The 18,209-nt window shown below is 41.9% G+C and overlaps 2 protein-coding genes and 1 long non-coding RNA gene across 7 annotated transcripts in view; 1 reads left to right on the top strand and 2 right to left on the bottom strand.

The window, feature by feature from the left end:
• The window catches only part of nfkb1 (nuclear factor of kappa light polypeptide gene enhancer in B-cells 1), a 1,201,612-nt gene that overhangs the window by 1,046,600 nt on the left and 136,803 nt on the right, over positions 1-18,209 (bottom strand). The gene's annotated exons all lie outside the window — the stretch shown is intronic.
• The window catches only part of LOC118496158, a 45,516-nt gene that overhangs the window by 25,126 nt on the left and 2,181 nt on the right, over positions 1-18,209 (top strand). The gene's annotated exons all lie outside the window — the stretch shown is intronic.
• Positions 15,164-18,209, bottom strand: part of LOC118492945 (GTPase IMAP family member 8-like) — an 8,586-nt gene continuing 5,540 nt past the window's right edge. For all 5 annotated transcript variants that reach the window (XM_036006480.1, XM_036006462.1, XM_036006469.1 and 2 more), the window contains exons 3-4: positions 17,560-18,132; positions 15,164-15,919 (exon numbers count right to left, since the gene is read on the bottom strand). In XM_036006480.1, the coding sequence (XP_035862373.1) occupies positions 15,201-15,919; positions 17,560-18,132 (1,292 nt within the window). In that variant the 3' untranslated portion in view covers positions 15,164-15,200. The remainder of the gene's footprint in view (positions 15,920-17,559; positions 18,133-18,209) is intronic.

Raw genomic sequence — 18,209 nt, 5'->3', positions numbered from 1 at the left:
AAATAAAATGTAATTGAACCATCACACACGGCTAAAACATCTGATGATCGTCTGCCAAAGTTCAAACATGTTTTGGACCAGTTTAAACTCTGTGAAGTCTCTTCACTGCTCCAACCAGTAATAGGAGTTCCAGCTGTGAGAATTCATTCTTTACTCTGATAATGAAGATGCTGTCTATCAATCTCTATATAACATCATCCAAAGCCCTGGTACTATTTAAATACATTTAAACATTAGATCAGATACCTGTTTCCTGGGTTCTGAGGTGGCCAGACTTCTGCAGCAGCTCTCTGACTTGTTCTTCATCGTCACTTCCATTGTCGAAGAGGTGATACGCCCCCGCAAACCTTCTAACAACTTCTGGAAGCATACCTTCATCTCCATTTCCATCTTTAAAGATCAAATCCTCTACTGTCTTGCCCTGTAACATATCCCCACCAGTGAAGAGCAGGTAACTCTTCTCCATCCCCCGAGGCCCGAGGACTTCCATAGCTGCCTGAACAGCCTCCTGGTCCTCCTTTGTGATCCGTCCAACTCTGGTCACCACCAGAAACAGACAACGTCTGGAGGATGACAGGAGACCCTGACAGAAGTCTTTAATCTCCTTCTTTGTGTCCTCAGAGTCTAATATTCCTGGAGTGTCGACCACTGAGATCTGTTTCCCCAAAACATATCGTTTGAGTGTACTCAAATAGCTAGTATAAGTACAGAAGTGCGCGATTTGAGACACACCTATTGTGTGCTACATTGGCTGGCTTAGCTAGCTAGGTCAATGCTACGACAATTATTGTGAAGTGGCTATGACACACACCTGCTGTGAACAGTGACTGACTCAAAGCCTATGTTTCTGCAGATACCCAGCCCACCTCCAGTCAGTAGGCCAGACCATCACCACGGCAGATTTCTACCTGAGGAACATACAGGAGTTCCTCGAATACTTTGGGGAAACCCTACCTGCCCAGTCTCGCCTGAATGCGATGGATGTGGTGAGCGTGCTGCACAGGGGATTTTGTGATCTCTGTATGTATTAAAGTCTCGACTTGTGTCCTGTTGTCATCACTGCTTGTGAGTCTGTTGTTTTTGTTAATGTCTCCTCTGAAAGAGTCTGTCCGTTTTCTGTGTCAGGGAATACAAGACTCTTGGAGACTGACGAGTTCCGCTGGCTGGAGAGGTGGCTGGAGCTGCGGGCGGCCAGCAAGCCACCAAACCAGCTGGTTTTTGTCACGGCTGGGAAGGGCCATGCTAAAACTTCTTGCACCACCTGCAGGTAGCGTGGGCGGAGATGGGCCTTAAAAGGTCCCCCAACTTCACCGACCTGAGGACGGCTGTGTTTGCTCATGTGAGTTCTCCTCAGTCACTTATCTGTTCATGCTGGATTTCATTAACTAATAACTAATTACTTTCCATTCAACTCTGCTGGCTTAACTAACAGTAGCAATATTTTCTCTTCTACTGTTTTAAGGCCAAGAACAACCTGCCTGTCGAGCAGCGGAAGATGGTGGCCACCTTTATGTGCAACAACACGGCCACCGCTGACTGCTTCTACGCCCTCAGCCTGAACGTGGGCCAGTCAAAGAGGATGAGGGAGCATTTCCACCAGGCCCTCACCCACACCATGCCATCACCAGAGTCACCAGGAGCCTCCTCCTCCTCCTCCACCAGGAAGAGGTCCTGCAAGCCTGAGTCCTCCTCCAGTTCCAAGGACGAAACCCCTGTCCCCTACCAGGAGTCAGGGACCTCAGGACTGGAGGAGCAGAGGGAGTTTATGGCCAGGCTGCAAAATGTAAGTAAAACTCTTAAGATATGTACATTAAAGACTCAGTCCATTTCATGTCTGTTACAGCAGACCTCACTCTGTGTTTTGTGTTTCCTCAACAGACACCAGAGAAGGCCCTCAGGACGAGCCAGTACGGCAGGCTGATGGTGGCCTGACTCCCCTAGAGGCTCAACCCTCCTGTCCAAGAGGATTTCAGAGAGGACGAGAAGGGCAGCGTATCGCATGGCACAAAAGTAGTTTTGAACCATGTCAAGTTTCCTTATGTGCTGACACTTGTTCCTCCATGTGAAGTTCCTTTCAACCTTGTTCATGGCTTTGATCATATTTGTAGAGATGGGTAAGGAGAAGGCCGGGTAAATAAGTCTGGATAAGCTGTCCATGTTGGATAATAAGACTCTCCCAAAGGTTGTGATATCTCTCTGCAGCCACATATTAAAGATTAATTTAAACTTGTCTATATTGTTCCACATATTCATTTTGTCTGAAGTTATCTTATCGCTGGAAATAACAATCCCCAAATATTTAACTTGTGACTTGACCTTTATGTTATACGGAGGCTGCGAGGGATAATCATGTAATGTTAATATTTAACTTTTATTTAAACTCAGTTGTTAGCCTGAAGCTCTTGAAAACTGGTTGATTTTTAAAGCCAAGGGAATTGGATTTTCATTATTAAAAAATAAAATTGTGTTGTCAGTTAATTGAGTTATGGTAATTTGTCTGTCATTCATAACTAACCCTTCAATGCAACTATTCTGGATCAAAATGGACAACATTTCTGCTACCATTATGAATAAAAGAGGAGAGCTGCTGCAACCCTGATGAATTCCTTCTTCATCTCAAATCAGGGACAGGTGCCCTAGAGCTACACAACTATTGATTCCATTATATAGCATCACAATTATATTCATCCATTTCTCCCCAAATCCAAAATGGGATGTTCAACAGAATCAAATACTTTATAAAAATGTAAGAATATAATAAACCCACTATCATGAATAATATGGCTGTACTCAAGTAAATCTAAAACAAGTCTTATGTTGTTGTGAGTTGACCTTCCTTTCAAAAAACCTGATTGTGTCTCAACAATGATGGTGTCTCCAGTGGTGTAGTCCAGGGTATACGCTGGTATACGGCGTATACCTACTTATTTTTCAGTCAGCATTGCGTATACCCACTTCTAAAACCCCCCTGATGCGCACCATTCAGTAATATCTGTGAGCCAGATTGCCCATTTTTTCCTCAAGGATAGTGAAGCCATGACCCACCCTCCTCTGCCTCTAATTGGCTGGTACTCGCTGCTTTCACTGATTAGATTGGTTAACTTTAGGCATGAGGACTGATGAGCCAATCAGAGGCAGAGTAGGGCGGGTCATGCCGAGGAAAATATCGCTAATACCTCAGGTGCCAGTGAAAAAAACCAAAAAAAAACCTCAGGTGCCACTTGGCTACGATAACGGCAGCAGACCAAACAACAGCTGAAGAAATAACACAAGCGGCGGTGTGCCACCCCAGTTGATGGAAGACATAATTCTGAGGTAAGTTTTAAGGTGGTTTCCAAATCAATCATTATTTTAAACTACTGGCAAATTGCCAGTGGCAATATGACTGCACATTTAGAGGAGAAGAGATAACACCATGTTTGCCTCATGATAAATACATTTTACATTCATCCAGGCTGCTTGTGTGACCAGTAGTAACTACAAACTGCTCCTAATCAAGTCATGATCATTTTATAATAGTGAGCAAGTAGAAATGACAGATTTTTGGGTAAACTAAATCATAGTCTTACATGTCACTGTTTCTAAAACAGGGCTTTTTTCTGGACTACTTAAAAAAAAAAAAAAAAAAAAAAAGGTGAAAACTGAGAGTATACCCACTTCTCCAGGGACCACTACACCACTGATGGTCGACATACCTCCCTTTAGTCTAGTAGCAACAACTCCAGAGAGGAACTTGATCTCCAATGCTTTTTGTCTTCACCACATTTAGGAATCAGAGTAATTAGTCCTAGTTTCATAGATGACATCAGTTCTTTCTTCTCTATACATTCCAGTAACACTTACTATAGTATAGTTATAGTATAGTACATTTCTCACATCATTCCAAAAGAACTGATTTTAAATGTGATTTTAAAGTCCGTCCGTCCCTTCTGCCTTCTTATTACCACGAGTTTACAGACACGTTTCTGTTGATTGGCTATCAGCTGGAACACAGCCAATAAAACAGAGACACGCTGTTGCAAGTTGGTGAATAAGGACGCTATACAAAGTGTGGGTTAAGATCCGTGTATTGACATGCTGCACAACAGGTAGCACACAACACTGCTGACTTCCTGTTACATGTTAACATACCCAATTTCCCCAGAGGGTGGAGCTGTTGCCTAAGCAGTGCAACAGGATACCCTGTAACATCTCCCTTCCTGTAGTAAGATATCCAAGCATTAGATGGCATTGTCAACAAACATCAACTTCAGTAAACTCTACATGTTACAGTTTTTTTCAACTGCTTACACACAAAATCTTGTCATGTCACACGATTTTTGAAACCTCTCACTCATAGTGCAAAACTCCCCGACACACACACACACACACACACACACACACACACACACACACACACACACACACACACACACACACACACACACACACACACACACAAATTCTTTATTCTAAAAATGATACCTTGGTTGACATATGTTTGTACTTGTGTTTTCTTGTTTCATGCTAATACTACTCTTACAAACGTGATGTTTTGTCCAATCAATATTTTCTGTTTTACTGTAACATTATATTGTTGTTTACACTGTCCAACCCTCTCAGCAGATGACTTTCTCTCTACAACATTATAAATGGAGATATAAGCCTATGAAAGACAAAAGAGCTTTAGGCAAGGCAAGGCAAGGCAGCTTTATTTGTATAGCACATTTCAGCAACAGGGCAATTCAAAGTGCTTTACATGAAAACAGAATAAAAAATTTAAAACAGTTAAACATCCACACATTAAACTTTAACATTCTTAGCTTATTTGTACTTAGATTAGTACTTACTTTAGATTTAGAACAACAGTGTGTACATGGTATATCCAAAAATGTACTATTATGAAAAAGGTATTTGATGTAAATTCTTCATTTTGAGATGTGTTAATGATATTTTGAATGCAGTGTTTGATTTTGAAGGAGATGTGAGGCATTTAGCATTTTGTGTGTGCAGTTTTGGGAATTGTGTGTAGAGTTTTGAAAAAAGGAGACCTAGTTTTGGAAACGTGTGTCAGCAGTTGGAACAAACTGTAACTCTGCAGAGAACGTCCCGACTTAATAACAGGCTATTACAATGAACAGAAAAACCTAATTTACCTAACGCAGCTGTTGTAACTAAACTAGACTAAATACTGATGTGACAGCTGTTAACAGTGTTCTTGTTTTCATGTGTTCACTTTCCTTTTTCAGTTTGTCCCACTTAAAGGTCCAATCTATCCCGAGGCTTAATCAGCCTGCCACTCCGGGAGTACCAAACATGTCAAGTCAAGTCAAGTTTATTTATATAGCATGTTTAAAACAACCAACACTGTGTGCCCCACATGCAGACTGAAGCCAGTCCTTCAAGATCAAGATCAAGTCAACTTTATTATCCCCAAATGGGGCAATTCTTTCTACAGCCAGCAGAGAACAGAAGACAGCATTTCATACACAACATAACATACATTCATATTCCATACTCCAACGGGACAGATTACAACAAGGTATTAAAGTGCCCATATTATGAAAAAATCACTTTTTCTGGGATTTGGGGTGTTATTTTGTGTCTCTGGTGCTTCCACACACATACAAACTTTGAAAAAAATCCATCCATGCTGTTTAGAGTATGATACGGTTTCTGAATGTGTCCTGCCTTCAGTCTCTGGGTGAGCTGTTCAAAATTGGCACGGCTTGTGACGTCACAAGCCGAAACGAGCAGGCTAACCGCAACCATTAGCTCGTAGCGTTAGCATGCTAACGCTATGGCTAACGCTAGCATGCTAACGCTAGCATGCTACCTCGTTCTCAATAGCAAAGCACTGCTACAACACACAAGTTCACCATAATCTACAAAAGAACTACTTACATTTGCGCCCTCATTTAGAAGTCTCCCAGCTAATCCTGCCTTGAAACTGCCCGAAGTTGTAGAAACAGCCTTTCTTTTACTGTCTATGGAGCTAGCTAGCTGACATGATCTACATCTGAGCTACTGGGCATGTGCAGTGCAATCAAAGATAGTACAGAAGAAGAAGAAGAAAAGAGGTCTCACTCTGTAGCTAAAACAGAGACCAGGTGAAAAGAGGATCTGCAGCAGTGAGAGAGAGCACTGCAGTACAACACAAATATGGTGTTTTTTGAAAATTAAACCATGTAAACCTATTCTGGTACAACCTTAAAATACAATTATGAACCTGAAAATGAGCATAATATGGCTGCTTTAATGAGACCAATGCCAACAGGTACAAATGAGCTCTTCCATCTCTTGGTGTTACACCTGGGTACCAGGTACCTGCGACCCGATGGCAGCAGCCTGGATTCACAGGACAAGGGGTGACTCAGGTCAGCGAGGATGGCTTTGGCCTTCCTTGTTACTCTGAGCCTGTATAACAAAGTGAATCCTCTTAACGATGCTGTTTAGTCGATGCTCATTTTTCATATTAAGGTATCCAAACCAGCAGATAAAAGAGAAAGTTAAAAACAGACTCAATAAAACAAGAATAAAACATTTTCATAAAAGATATATCAACATTAAATTGATTGGTCAGAAGCTGACGAAGATACGTAATTTCCTCCGCTTAAAATCTATATATATCTAAATCTATATATTTCATAAAGAAACCCATCAGGGAATGTTAACGGGTCTAAATTTTTTTTAGCTTAAACCTATATCTTGTCAATGTGAGAAACAAGACAGTCATCTGCAGCCAAACAACATCTTATGACGGAAGTAAATAAGCAGCTGGGTGATACAAACGCGGCCCTGACTCAGGTCATTGATGATTTAATGGCCAAATATTTCAAAGAAGCCGAATCACGCTTTAACAGGCTTGAGAAACGCATTGATAGTATGCATTCAACTTTGTCTAAGCACACGGAGGAAATACGGACAATACGCTTAGATACCACCCAGTTAAAAGAGCGTGTGAGTGAGGCTGAACAAACTGTCTCACAGTGTGTGGAAACAATGCACAAATATCAAGTAAAACTCACAGAAATGGAGGATCGCGCACGACGAGATAATCTCCTTATATTTAATCTAAAAGAAGGAGTTGAAGGTGCAAATGCTCTGGATCACCTGCGAGAGCACCTTCCCAGGTGGTTTCCTGCTCTCGCTGACGCCTGCCCGGAGCTGATGCGATGTCACCGGCTTGGACGCCTGCCTGAGCGAGGCACTGGGAGTGAGCTGCGGAGACCACGGCCGCTGATTGTTAGATGTCTCCGGTATATCGACAGGGATCGTATTCTCAAAGAATCCAGGAGAAATCGCTCAGAAGTGGCTGATATTCAACTTCAGTTTGCAGCGGACTACAGCGAGGCCACCTCGAAGCGTCGTAAATTATGCTACAAGGTGATGCATGAAGCCCGTACAAAGGGGTTTCAGGCCTTCCTTCTGTACCCAGCGACAATAAAACTCACCAAAGGGAATGCCAAGCATTTATTTCAAGACGCAAGTAAGGCTGAGCTTTTCATTTCAACTATAGAGGATTAAAGTAACTCCAGTGCAGTGACCCCTTTTTTTTCTTCCTTTTTTGTTGTTGTTGTTGTTGTTGTTGTTGTTGTTTTGGTTTGTCATAATGACTGTCATTTTGAAAATAAATCCCGGGAGAGTGGATCTAATATGAGCGCTGATCTATTTTATGTATGGGGGGGTGGGGTGGTGGGAGCTGGGAGGGGGGTGGGATGAGTGGGGGAAGAGTGGGAAGGGAATGTTCAATCACCAATATTTTGTTTTCTACCTATCTTCTGAATATATCTTTGGATACATGGAGATTCTTAGTTGGTATCATTTAAAACCAGATAAGTATAACACTGACAAGATGTGATACTAGAGAGCAAAGCATGCATGATTTTGATCAGGACCTGGACCCTGATAGCCTTGGGTTGGATGAAACCGGTGACATTTCTAAATATTATACTGACTATGAATTTAATTTAAATGTTAATTCAAGGGACAGTCTGTCGCTTGTTCATTTCAACATCAGACGTCTTTATGCAAATTTTAATAAAATGAAGGATTATATCACAACATTTTACAAGCCAATTTAATATAACAGCACTTTCTGAAACATGGATTAGTAATGAAAAGGGTGTAGACTTTGAACTAGAAGGATATAAGTTATACCATGTAAATAGATCAGAAAAAAGAGGAGGAGGTGTGGCATTGTATGTTGACAGTTATTTGAAATGCAAACTTGTTGAAAAAATGTCTATTGCAATCGAGGGAATCTTTGAATGTGTAGCTGTTGAAATTGATATGGAGAAAAACAGGAATGTGATTGCTGCTTGCATTTATAGAGCTCAAGGATCCAAAATAGATGTTTTTCAGGACAAATTTGAACAATTACTTGATTCACAGAATAACCAGAAAACACTTTTAATAAGTGGTGATTTCAATATTGATTTTCTCAATCAATCTAAATGTAAGTTTACTTCAGATTTCATAGATGCATTGCATACAAGATCTCTTTTTTCTTTAGTTACACAGCCTAGCAGAATTACTAGCTCGTGTGCCACATTAATTGATAATATTGTCACAAATGATGTTCAAAAAATTGTTCAAAGTGGATTATTGATAAATGACATAAGCGATCATTTGCCTGTTTTCACCATATGTGACATGCAACCTGAGAGATACAAGAGCTCACAGCAGCCTTTATATTTTAGAGTGAGAACTTTTGGCTGAAATAAACATGACATGATGATGATGATGATGATGATGTGGAAAGAGGCGTCGGCACATGGAGAGTCAGTGGCCTACGGACAACGCACAAAGCCACGCAACAGCATCGGTATGTGAAGAGATGAACTCAGGAGACTGTTGGAAAACAGCTTAAGAGTCACTGACTACGTTTACATGCACAAAACATTCTGGTTTGGCCCTTATTCAGAAAAAGACAATATTCCTCTAAGCTGTTTCCATGGCTACTGATAGAGAATCTTCCTCTAATATTCCCCTTTACATGTAGCCGTGTTTAACAGGATGTTTAACAGGATGTTTCCAGCGTGTTCCAGAGGTGGAGGACTTGTTGCAGCGTGTGAACACAGCGTCTCTCTTTCATTTCTTCAACCAGCTTCTAGAAAAGCTCGGCTCATATCCAAAAACCTGTTGATATCTGAGTCTTTGATAATGTTTAAATGTACCGTAATTCCTCAAATAAAAGCCTGGGCCTTTATTTACCTGAACAGCAGAAGGTACCAGGCTGGTATTAGAAGAAGGCTTTTATTAGAGACAGGCCCGTATTAAGACAGTGTGGTGCCCCTGGGCTCTATACCTCAAAAAACAAACAGTTTAAAACATTAAAATGATTTATACTTTGATTATTGTTCATTATTATTCAGCAACTTTCAATCAAGAATCAATAACTTGTAAATATTTAAACTTACACAACTTACACAACTCACTCTAAGCGACTCCAGAGTGAGAAATCGTTCCAGTACATTGATGTTAAATGTCTACAGGTTGGCAGGACGGTCTGAAATGTTTTCACGCTCTTTAGCTGTACGGTTTGTTGGTAACTTGTCCACACCTCTTCTTTAGCGTGAAAGGGAACACACTGTCTGAGGTCACGTACGGCACCTGACGGGCACGAGGCTACATTGCGCACGCGTCGAACCGTACAACACACACACGCTCCGAACCGAGACAAGAGGAGCGAGCGGTTCGGATGTTTTTTCATGAACTGTACCACCAAGATCCACATTCTGAACGCGCCACTGTTAAGGTCAGTTTTGAAATCCAGGAGCAGCCAGCAACAGGTGACGCGTTCGTCCAATCAGCTGCAGCCATCGCGGTTGTAGGAGGGCGGAGCCTGTTTTCTTTGCTTGTCATTGGTCAAAGTGAAGAGAAACTGGTGGCGAGAACATCTAGCGTGCAATGCTGGGAAGCGGGGCGAACCCTGCGGTGAAAACAACGCGTATATGGACACGTACCGTTAGTTCTAAAAGAACAACCAACACACGAGGTCAAAGCAGCGGTGTCGTCTATGTGAGACGTAACAACATCGTTATATTAGGTAAATATTGTTTACCTCAGATATTTGTTTTCGCAAATACGGGTCGAGTAATCTTGCATGTCCAGACCCTCCTTCACAGCGCTGTGGAGGAGATGAGGTTGAAAGGATGGGATTTTTATTATTTACCCCAATTAAAAGTGCCCATATTATGGGGTGTTATTTTGTGTCTCTGGTGCTTCCATACACATACAAACTGTATACAAGCTGTTTAGAGTGAGATCCGATTTCTGAATGTGTCCTGCCTTCAGTCTCTGGGTGAGCTGGTCAACATCTGCACGGCTTTCTACGTCACTAGCTGAGACGAGGGGGCTAGGGGGCTAACCGTTAGCATGCTAGCTCGTTCTCAATGGCAAACACTGCTACAACACACACTAGTTCACCATAATCTACAGAAGAACTACTTCCATGTCCCTGTTCTGCAGGTATTCACACAAAGTTGGAAGTGTGCCCTCGTTTAGAAGAAGTCTCCCGGCTAATCCTGCCTTGTACTACTGAAGTTGGAGAAACAGCTAGCTAGCTCATGTAGTCCTTACCTAGCTACTGATCATGTGATCTTACCTAGCTACTGATCATGTGATCTTACCTAGCTACTGATCATGTGATCTTACCTAGCTACTGAGCATGTGCGACTGCCAACAAAGATGTTCCAGCAGTGAGAGGTCTCACTCTGTAGCTAAAACAGAGACCTGAACACAGGGTGAAAAGAGGAGCTGCAGCAATGAGCAGTACAACTAAAATATGAAACCATGTAAACCTCTTCTGGTACAACCTCAAATTACAATTATGAACCTGAAAATTAGCATAATATGAACACTTTAAGGCCAATAAGGCAAGGATAATAATTAAAAAAGTAAATTAAAGAGAAATAAAATACTTTTGAACTAGACACCAGAGCATTCAGCAGACTTATGTCCACCTTTTCTACTGATGGTTATTTTGTATGTATATTGTGTATTGTTTGTGTATATTATCTCTTTGATTTTTGGAGCTTGTTAAGCACTTTGGTCAACTATGGTTGTTTTTAAACGTGCTATATAAATAAAATTGACTTGAAAGCTGAACTGAACTCCTTCCTCCAGCTCCTGAGCAACTGAAGCTGCTAGTCTATATAGACCTGATACCCGCCACTGGAATTGGAACATACCAACACGACAGTACAATACAGGGGTGGCTTAGACAATAAAAGCTTAAAACAGACCAAATTCATATATTTTTAAAGCGATAAATTTATAGAATATTGTTTACAAGATGCAATCTAACATTTGACAAAGACACAAGCTATATTGACAGCTAGTAAATGAATTAGTCAAACTCTGGGTTACTTCCTGTTGCCCCAGAAGTCATAGCGTCACTTAAACCCGTCGAGCGCGGCCAACTTTCCTTTATCCACAGAGAACAGACACCGGTAAGATACTAACATGATAAGTTACACTGTTGTTGTGGAGGTTTCTGTGCAGCAAAGTGTTTTGGAGAGTGAAATGAAACCAATAAAGAGAGCTGAGAGAAAAACTAATTTGGTCTCTGTATTTATACTTGCAGGAAATACCATTTCCTGCAAGTATGTATGTTGTACTGCTGGTGTATTATAAGTAAACATATCACCACACACACACACACACACACACACACACACACACACACACACACACACACACACACACACACACACAGACAGACACACACACACAGACACACACACACACACACAAACACACACAGACAGACACACACACACACAGACAGACACACACACACAAACACACACACAGACAGACACACACACACAGACACACACACACACACACAAACACACACAGACAGACACACACACACACAGACACACACACACACACAAACACACACACACAGACACACACACACACACACAGACAGACACACACACACAGACACACACACACAAACACACACAGACAGACACACACACACACACAGACAGACACACACACACACACACAGACACACAGACACACACACACAGACAGAGAGAGAGACAGACAGACAGACAGGCAGACAGGCAGACAGACAGACAGACAGACAGGCAGACAGACAGACACACCATTTCCCATTTACCTTTGATGTATGAAGTGTTATTATCATTGGCAGGGAGAGAGCTGTGTACAGTTGTGAAATGGAGTTGGAAGGGATCGTGGTCATGGCATTTTTCAGAATACAGTAAAAATCTGAATCATCAGCTGAAAGGTCAGTCAGTTTGCATTCATGATCAATATATGATCGTAGTTGCAAGTATCTATGAAATTCGTTTCGTGCCAAGCCATGTTTGACCCGCAAGGTCTCAAAACTGTGCACAGTGTTTCTTTGAGTGAGTGAGAGGAGGGTTGTGAGACCATACGTTGTCCATGATTTAAAGCTAGAGTCGTGTCTGTTGGGAATAAAATCTGAGTCAAAAGCAAACCATCTGAAGATTCTCAGCATTCTGTGTATTTCACAAGTATTAATTAGTGTGTGGGTCAACATGTGGTTCCCCAACTTTTCTAAATGCCACATTAGACCCTTATCCGCTATTACAGCTTGGATAGGGAACTGATTTGACAGATTGGACTCCAGCTCCTTCCATCAGGTCACATGACACACAGCCATCTTCTAACCGTAAACAAACTGGGAACTATATTCTCAGAAAAGCGACGCATTTCTACTCTCTGTCCGGTGCTTCTCAGGTGCTGCGAGCAAATCACTCCGCCCAAGTAGCAGAAGTAGCCGAGCTTCTCCTTCTGAGAATATAGTTCCCAGTATGTTTACAGTTAGAAGATGGCTGTGTGTCATGTGATGAGAGCCGTCGGAAAGAGTTACAACACGCACGGAGATGAGAGGGTATGTATGGACTTATCCAACTCTGGGGGATACAGGGAATAAGACAAAGTCCCAATAAGTCGGCGTGTTCCTTTAAGAAGAGAATGTGCTGAGAGCCAATCAAAATCAGATGAACTTTAGAGACACTGTCTGGTCACCTTGATTTCAGCGTGAGAGAATCAACTTCAAATAGAGACAAAAACTAAATCTCACATTTAAATGTCATTTTCCCATTACACCATGTTACCTTTTAAGCTCAATTAATAAACACGTAGTTAACAAAGACATATGTGCTGTGTTGTTATTATAACTGGTGATGTTTGTGAAGTAAATAGCATGGTTTAAAACAATCAGAGAAGGCTGTATTGATGGATGTAGCTACAGCATATAAATCACTGTAGTATTAGATGTTAAATATGTACACATATGTGGGGATTTGATGAATGGCTAGGTTAGATGATTTGAAAACAGTGTGATAATTAACAGAACATATTGACCCGCTACACACGTAGCGCCCCGTCACAATTCCCAAAACCAACTCTGCCTCTGGTCTCGCATCTTCAATCTGCTGCTGCTGGAGTCTGGAACGCTCTGCAAAAGATTCTCAAAACTGGACAAAATAATTTTCATTTCATCCTTCAAAACCATCATATCATCCTTGTTCACGGACATATGCAGTTGCTCCTCTACATCATCATTTTTCCAGCTAAATATTTGAATGGTTTCTCCCTCTTACTCACCCATGTACCTGTGCACTTATCTCGTTATAGTGTTCATTGTTTTCTGTGTAGTATTTTATGTCATTTCTAAACTGTATGTATGTCTAATGTATTTATTATCTAGTCCTCCTTCCCTTTCCTTCTATGCCACTTGTCAGGCTGTCATTGTAAATAAGAACCTGTTCTTAATGACTTGCCTGTCAAAATAAAGGTTTAATAATAATTGTGATATACCCACTACACCACTGGGTCAAAGATCAAACCAATAATAGGGAGAGACTAACTGTAAAGGCCCGGTCACACCGAGCTGATAATCAGCCGTCTGACAGTCTGGGAGGTCGGTGACTCGAGTCTGGTCGGTGTGCTCGGTGCCATCGTCCGTCCGAGGGGCCGTCAGCCTTCATTTTGGCTGATTTGACATGTATAATCGGGGGGGCGGGCACTGCCGGCAGTCAGACTCAGTGAGCCATCTGATTGGTGGAGAGCTAACCAGGAAACGGCGAGCAGGATGAGCGTGACTAGAGTCTCTCAAAATCTGAGTAAAATCTTTTAAACTGACCTTTGTTGATCTGAAATGAAGACAGATTCAGCAGCTGCACGGCCTATTTCTCTCTTCAAATGTTTTCAGAAACACGTTTCGGTGAACTATTTTAGTCCAATATGAGATCGGATTCTGAACGAGCCGCCATGACAGTCTGGCTGGGAATTTCTGGAGAAACCAGACCCACGTGACGCGTTCATCCAATCAGCTGCCGGATTTTATTCTTTGGGCGACAATCCAGATTAGCGCCGCCTGCTGTTATGGAGACGTATTACGTCTGGTCTCGTCGGTGTTCTGAGGAACTTTTTGGACCAACTCGGGGAGACTGATCAGTCACACTGGCTTTACTGTGTGTCCGAGCCTTAAGACTGTCGCCTGAAAAATACAATAATATTAAGATTAAAACACTGAAAATACTGAAACATCTAATAAAAAGTCTGCAGCTGAATAACAGAGTGACAGACTTTAACTAATCTGTTGATGGCTGATAATAATCTTTCTGAACAAAGATGAACCCATCCAAGGGCGTAGCTTTTCACTTAACTTCCTGCATTCTGCTGACTTTTTATAAAACAATTTGTTTGGTACAAGTTGACACAATGATTGTTTTAGGTCAGATGGTTTATAGATGAGGTGGAGTTGGTTTTGTGGGGTAGGGGGGGAGGGGGGCCCAGGGGGTCCACTGTCAGGCGTTTTGCACCCCAGCCGGTTGTCACCATATTCCTCTGAAGTGCACACACACAGCCTGTGTGATGATATGATTATTTGTTTGGAGGATTTTCATTTTGCTCTAGAAATCAGCTGTTCTTTGTTTTGGTGATTTGGTGCTGTTTGCTCGTTACTCTGTTGAGGCTGGACTAACATCTTCATTTAGTTTCAGAGCTAGAATTGTCATAAATAATGTTTGCAGAACTATAAGAGAGCACACAATAAGCTAGGCTGGTAGTTTGTGGTCAGAGGGTCAAGAGTCACGGATCGCTACTGATTGCATTTCATTTCATTTATTATATAGGAAAATTTAAAAGCAACAATTAAGTTACAATATAAACGGGCCTGACTCAGTTTAAAAACTGGTTTCCAGCTATTTATCTTCCCTGATCGCATCCCGAATCCATGAAAAAATCCGACCTGGCAGGGTCCTGTTTTCATGACGTGGCTGAGCTGACTTGTTCCTTTCTTCATTAATGAACGTCTGAGCCATCCTGAACATCTCATCAGTGTAGTGTTCTCCACCGTTATCTGAGACCATCTCATCTACTTTACTCAGGAACTCTCTGACCTGCTCTCTGCTTCTTTTAGTTTTGTTGTCAAACACACAGAATCTACCACCACACATGGAGACCAGATCAGACACATGATGGTCAGACCGGATCAAATCATCAATGGACCGACCTCCCAGCTCGTCTCCATGAGTGAAAAGCACCATGGAGTATTTCAGAGCATCTCTGCTGAACAGGGTTTCCAGCATCTCAAACAGTTTGATGTCTGCTCCAGTGATTCTACCTATTCTGACAACAATAACAAAGGCATGAGGTCCTGGACTGGCCTCTACTACTGACTTCATGATCTCTTCAAACAGCTGTTGAGGAGTCAGAACTGTATCAGTGATTCCTGGAGTATCTACCACCGTGACCTGATGACCCTCCACTATGGCTGACTTAGAGACTGTCTCAGTAGTGACTGAATCAAAGCCACCGCCTGGTTTAAACTGTCCAGATCTTAAGATGGTGTTCCCAGAGGAACTTTTTCCAGCTCCAGGAAGGCCGAGCAGCACGATCCTCCGGTTCCTGGAATCATCGACTGAAAGACACAAAACAAATCAGAACAAATAGTTAACCTTCTTATAACTACTGTCAGAAAAGTGATTTTAAATGTCAGTAAAACAGCTCTTAACCAGAGCTGGAAGAAGTACTGAGAACTTTTACTTCAATTATCTAGTAATACTACAATGTAGTAAGGGTGTCACGATTTTAAATTGAAATCGATTGAAATTAAGTCACAATCTTGAATATCAAATAAAAAAAATGGAATCGCTGATACTGCCCGCCCCCTTGTCACGTCTGGTCGGCTTGTCAAGCGGAAAAACACACCCGTGTTGAAATGCTGCGAGTCAGTCGACCTCCTGTAACCTAGCTACAGCCAGTCAGAAGTTACCATGGCAACTGCAGATGCTGGAGACCCATCGACAGAACTTGAGCCCCCTCCTCTTTCACTGAAGTCGCCAGTGTGGAAGTATTTTGGATTTCCAGTGAGTTATGTTGACAACGTTGGTGTTGTTGACTAAACAAACACAGTGTGTAAGCTCTGCTATGTGTGTGTACCATATTCTGTGTGTTCACCGCTGCACGTTAGCCTAGCAGCTAGCAGATATTCCTTCTGCTTATAGCTTCATCCCAACTAAACCGCACGGTTGAGTTTCAGCCTGCATTAACGTGTTGTAGCCTAAACAGAGCTGATATTGGTGACATTAGAGAGAGCCTCTCTGCTCTCTGTCTGCTCAGCTGCTGTGCTGGCTCCATGGGGTTTTAAGCCCCCAACTCAGCCTTCCAGGCAGCGCTGCGACCGTCGTCTTCAACCATAACCATTGCCTTATCCTGCTGCCTGGAAGACGACGCTGAGGGCTTCAAACACCAAACACCGCTGCGTCTGCCCTCAGGGTTGTCGGTAAACTTTTTTTTTCTATTGACTTTATTGACAAATTGTCAAGTTTCCAATTGACTGAAGATATACATAGTAAGTTATTGTTACATGATGTTAATAAATGTGTCAAATTTGTCAATGTAATGTTGTACATTGTGAACAAAGGTCAGATATATTATATTATATACAAGTCTAGTCTAAAAATGGCATAGCAACCAGTGCTTTAAAAAAAAAAAGATTTTGAGAATTGAACCGTGACCTTAGAATCAAAAATGTAATCGGATCGAGGATTTGGAGAATCGTGACACACCTACAATGTAGATACTTCTATTATCTTTATTGTTACTTTAATTACCATCATACGTTCATCATAGCAACTGTTGTAATTATGATGAATCATATTTCTCCATATCTGAATATCTGTATCAGTGTCTCTGTGTCCCACCAAGAACCAGGGTCTGTCTGTTAAAAGGAAGTTCTTCCTGGCCACTGTTGCACCAATTACAATGTGGTCTAGTACTACTCTATCTTTAAAGTGTTCTAAAGTAAATCCTGTAAATAAAATGTAATTGAACCATCACACACGGCTAAAACATCTGATGATCGTCTGCCAAAGTTCAAACATGTTGTGGACCAGTTTAAACTCTGTGGAGTCTCTTCACTGCTCCAACCAGTAATATGAGTTCCAGCTGTGAGAATTCATTCTTTACTCTGATAATGAAGATGCTGTCTATCAATCTTTAACATCATCCAAAGCCATGGTACTATAAATAAATACATTTAAACATTAGATCAGATACCTGTTTCCTGGGTGTTGAGGTGGCCAGACTTCTGCAGCAGCTCTCTGACTTGTTCTTCATCATCACTTCTATTGTCAAAGAGGTGATACGCCCCCGCAAACCTTCTAACAACATCTAGAAGCACACCTTCATCTCCATCTCCATCTTGAAAGATAAAATCCTCCACTGTCATGCCCTCTAAAGCATCCCCACCAGTGAAGAGCAGGTAACTCTTCTCCATCCCCCGAGGCCCGAGGACTTCCATAGCTGCCTGAACAGCCTCCTGGTCCTCCTTTGTGATCCGTCCAACTCTGATCACCACCAGAAACAGACAACGTCTGGAGGATGACAGGAGACTCTGACAGAAGTCTTTAATCTCCTTCTTTGTGTCCTCAGAGTCTAATATTCCTGGAGTGTCGACCACTGAGATCTGTTTCCCCAAAACATTTCCTGTTTGTTCAGAGATCTGTTTGGTCACTGATTTAAAGACCAGCTTTGACTCAAACGCTGGTCGTCCCAGGATGGTGTTTCCTGAAGCACTTTTACCAACTGCTGTTCTTCCCATCAGGACGATGGTGAGATCTGGGTTCATGTCTGGGGAGAAAAGGACCAAATACTCTGTTACCTTTAACAGTCCTGCATTCAAAATTCTGTCTCCATGTTTGTGTGTC

This window comes from Sander lucioperca, chromosome 1, assembly GCF_008315115.2.
Source record: "Sander lucioperca isolate FBNREF2018 chromosome 1, SLUC_FBN_1.2, whole genome shotgun sequence".
Lineage (NCBI taxonomy): Eukaryota > Metazoa > Chordata > Actinopteri > Perciformes > Percidae > Sander > Sander lucioperca.
This window is presented reverse-complemented; position numbering and strand designations above follow the sequence as displayed.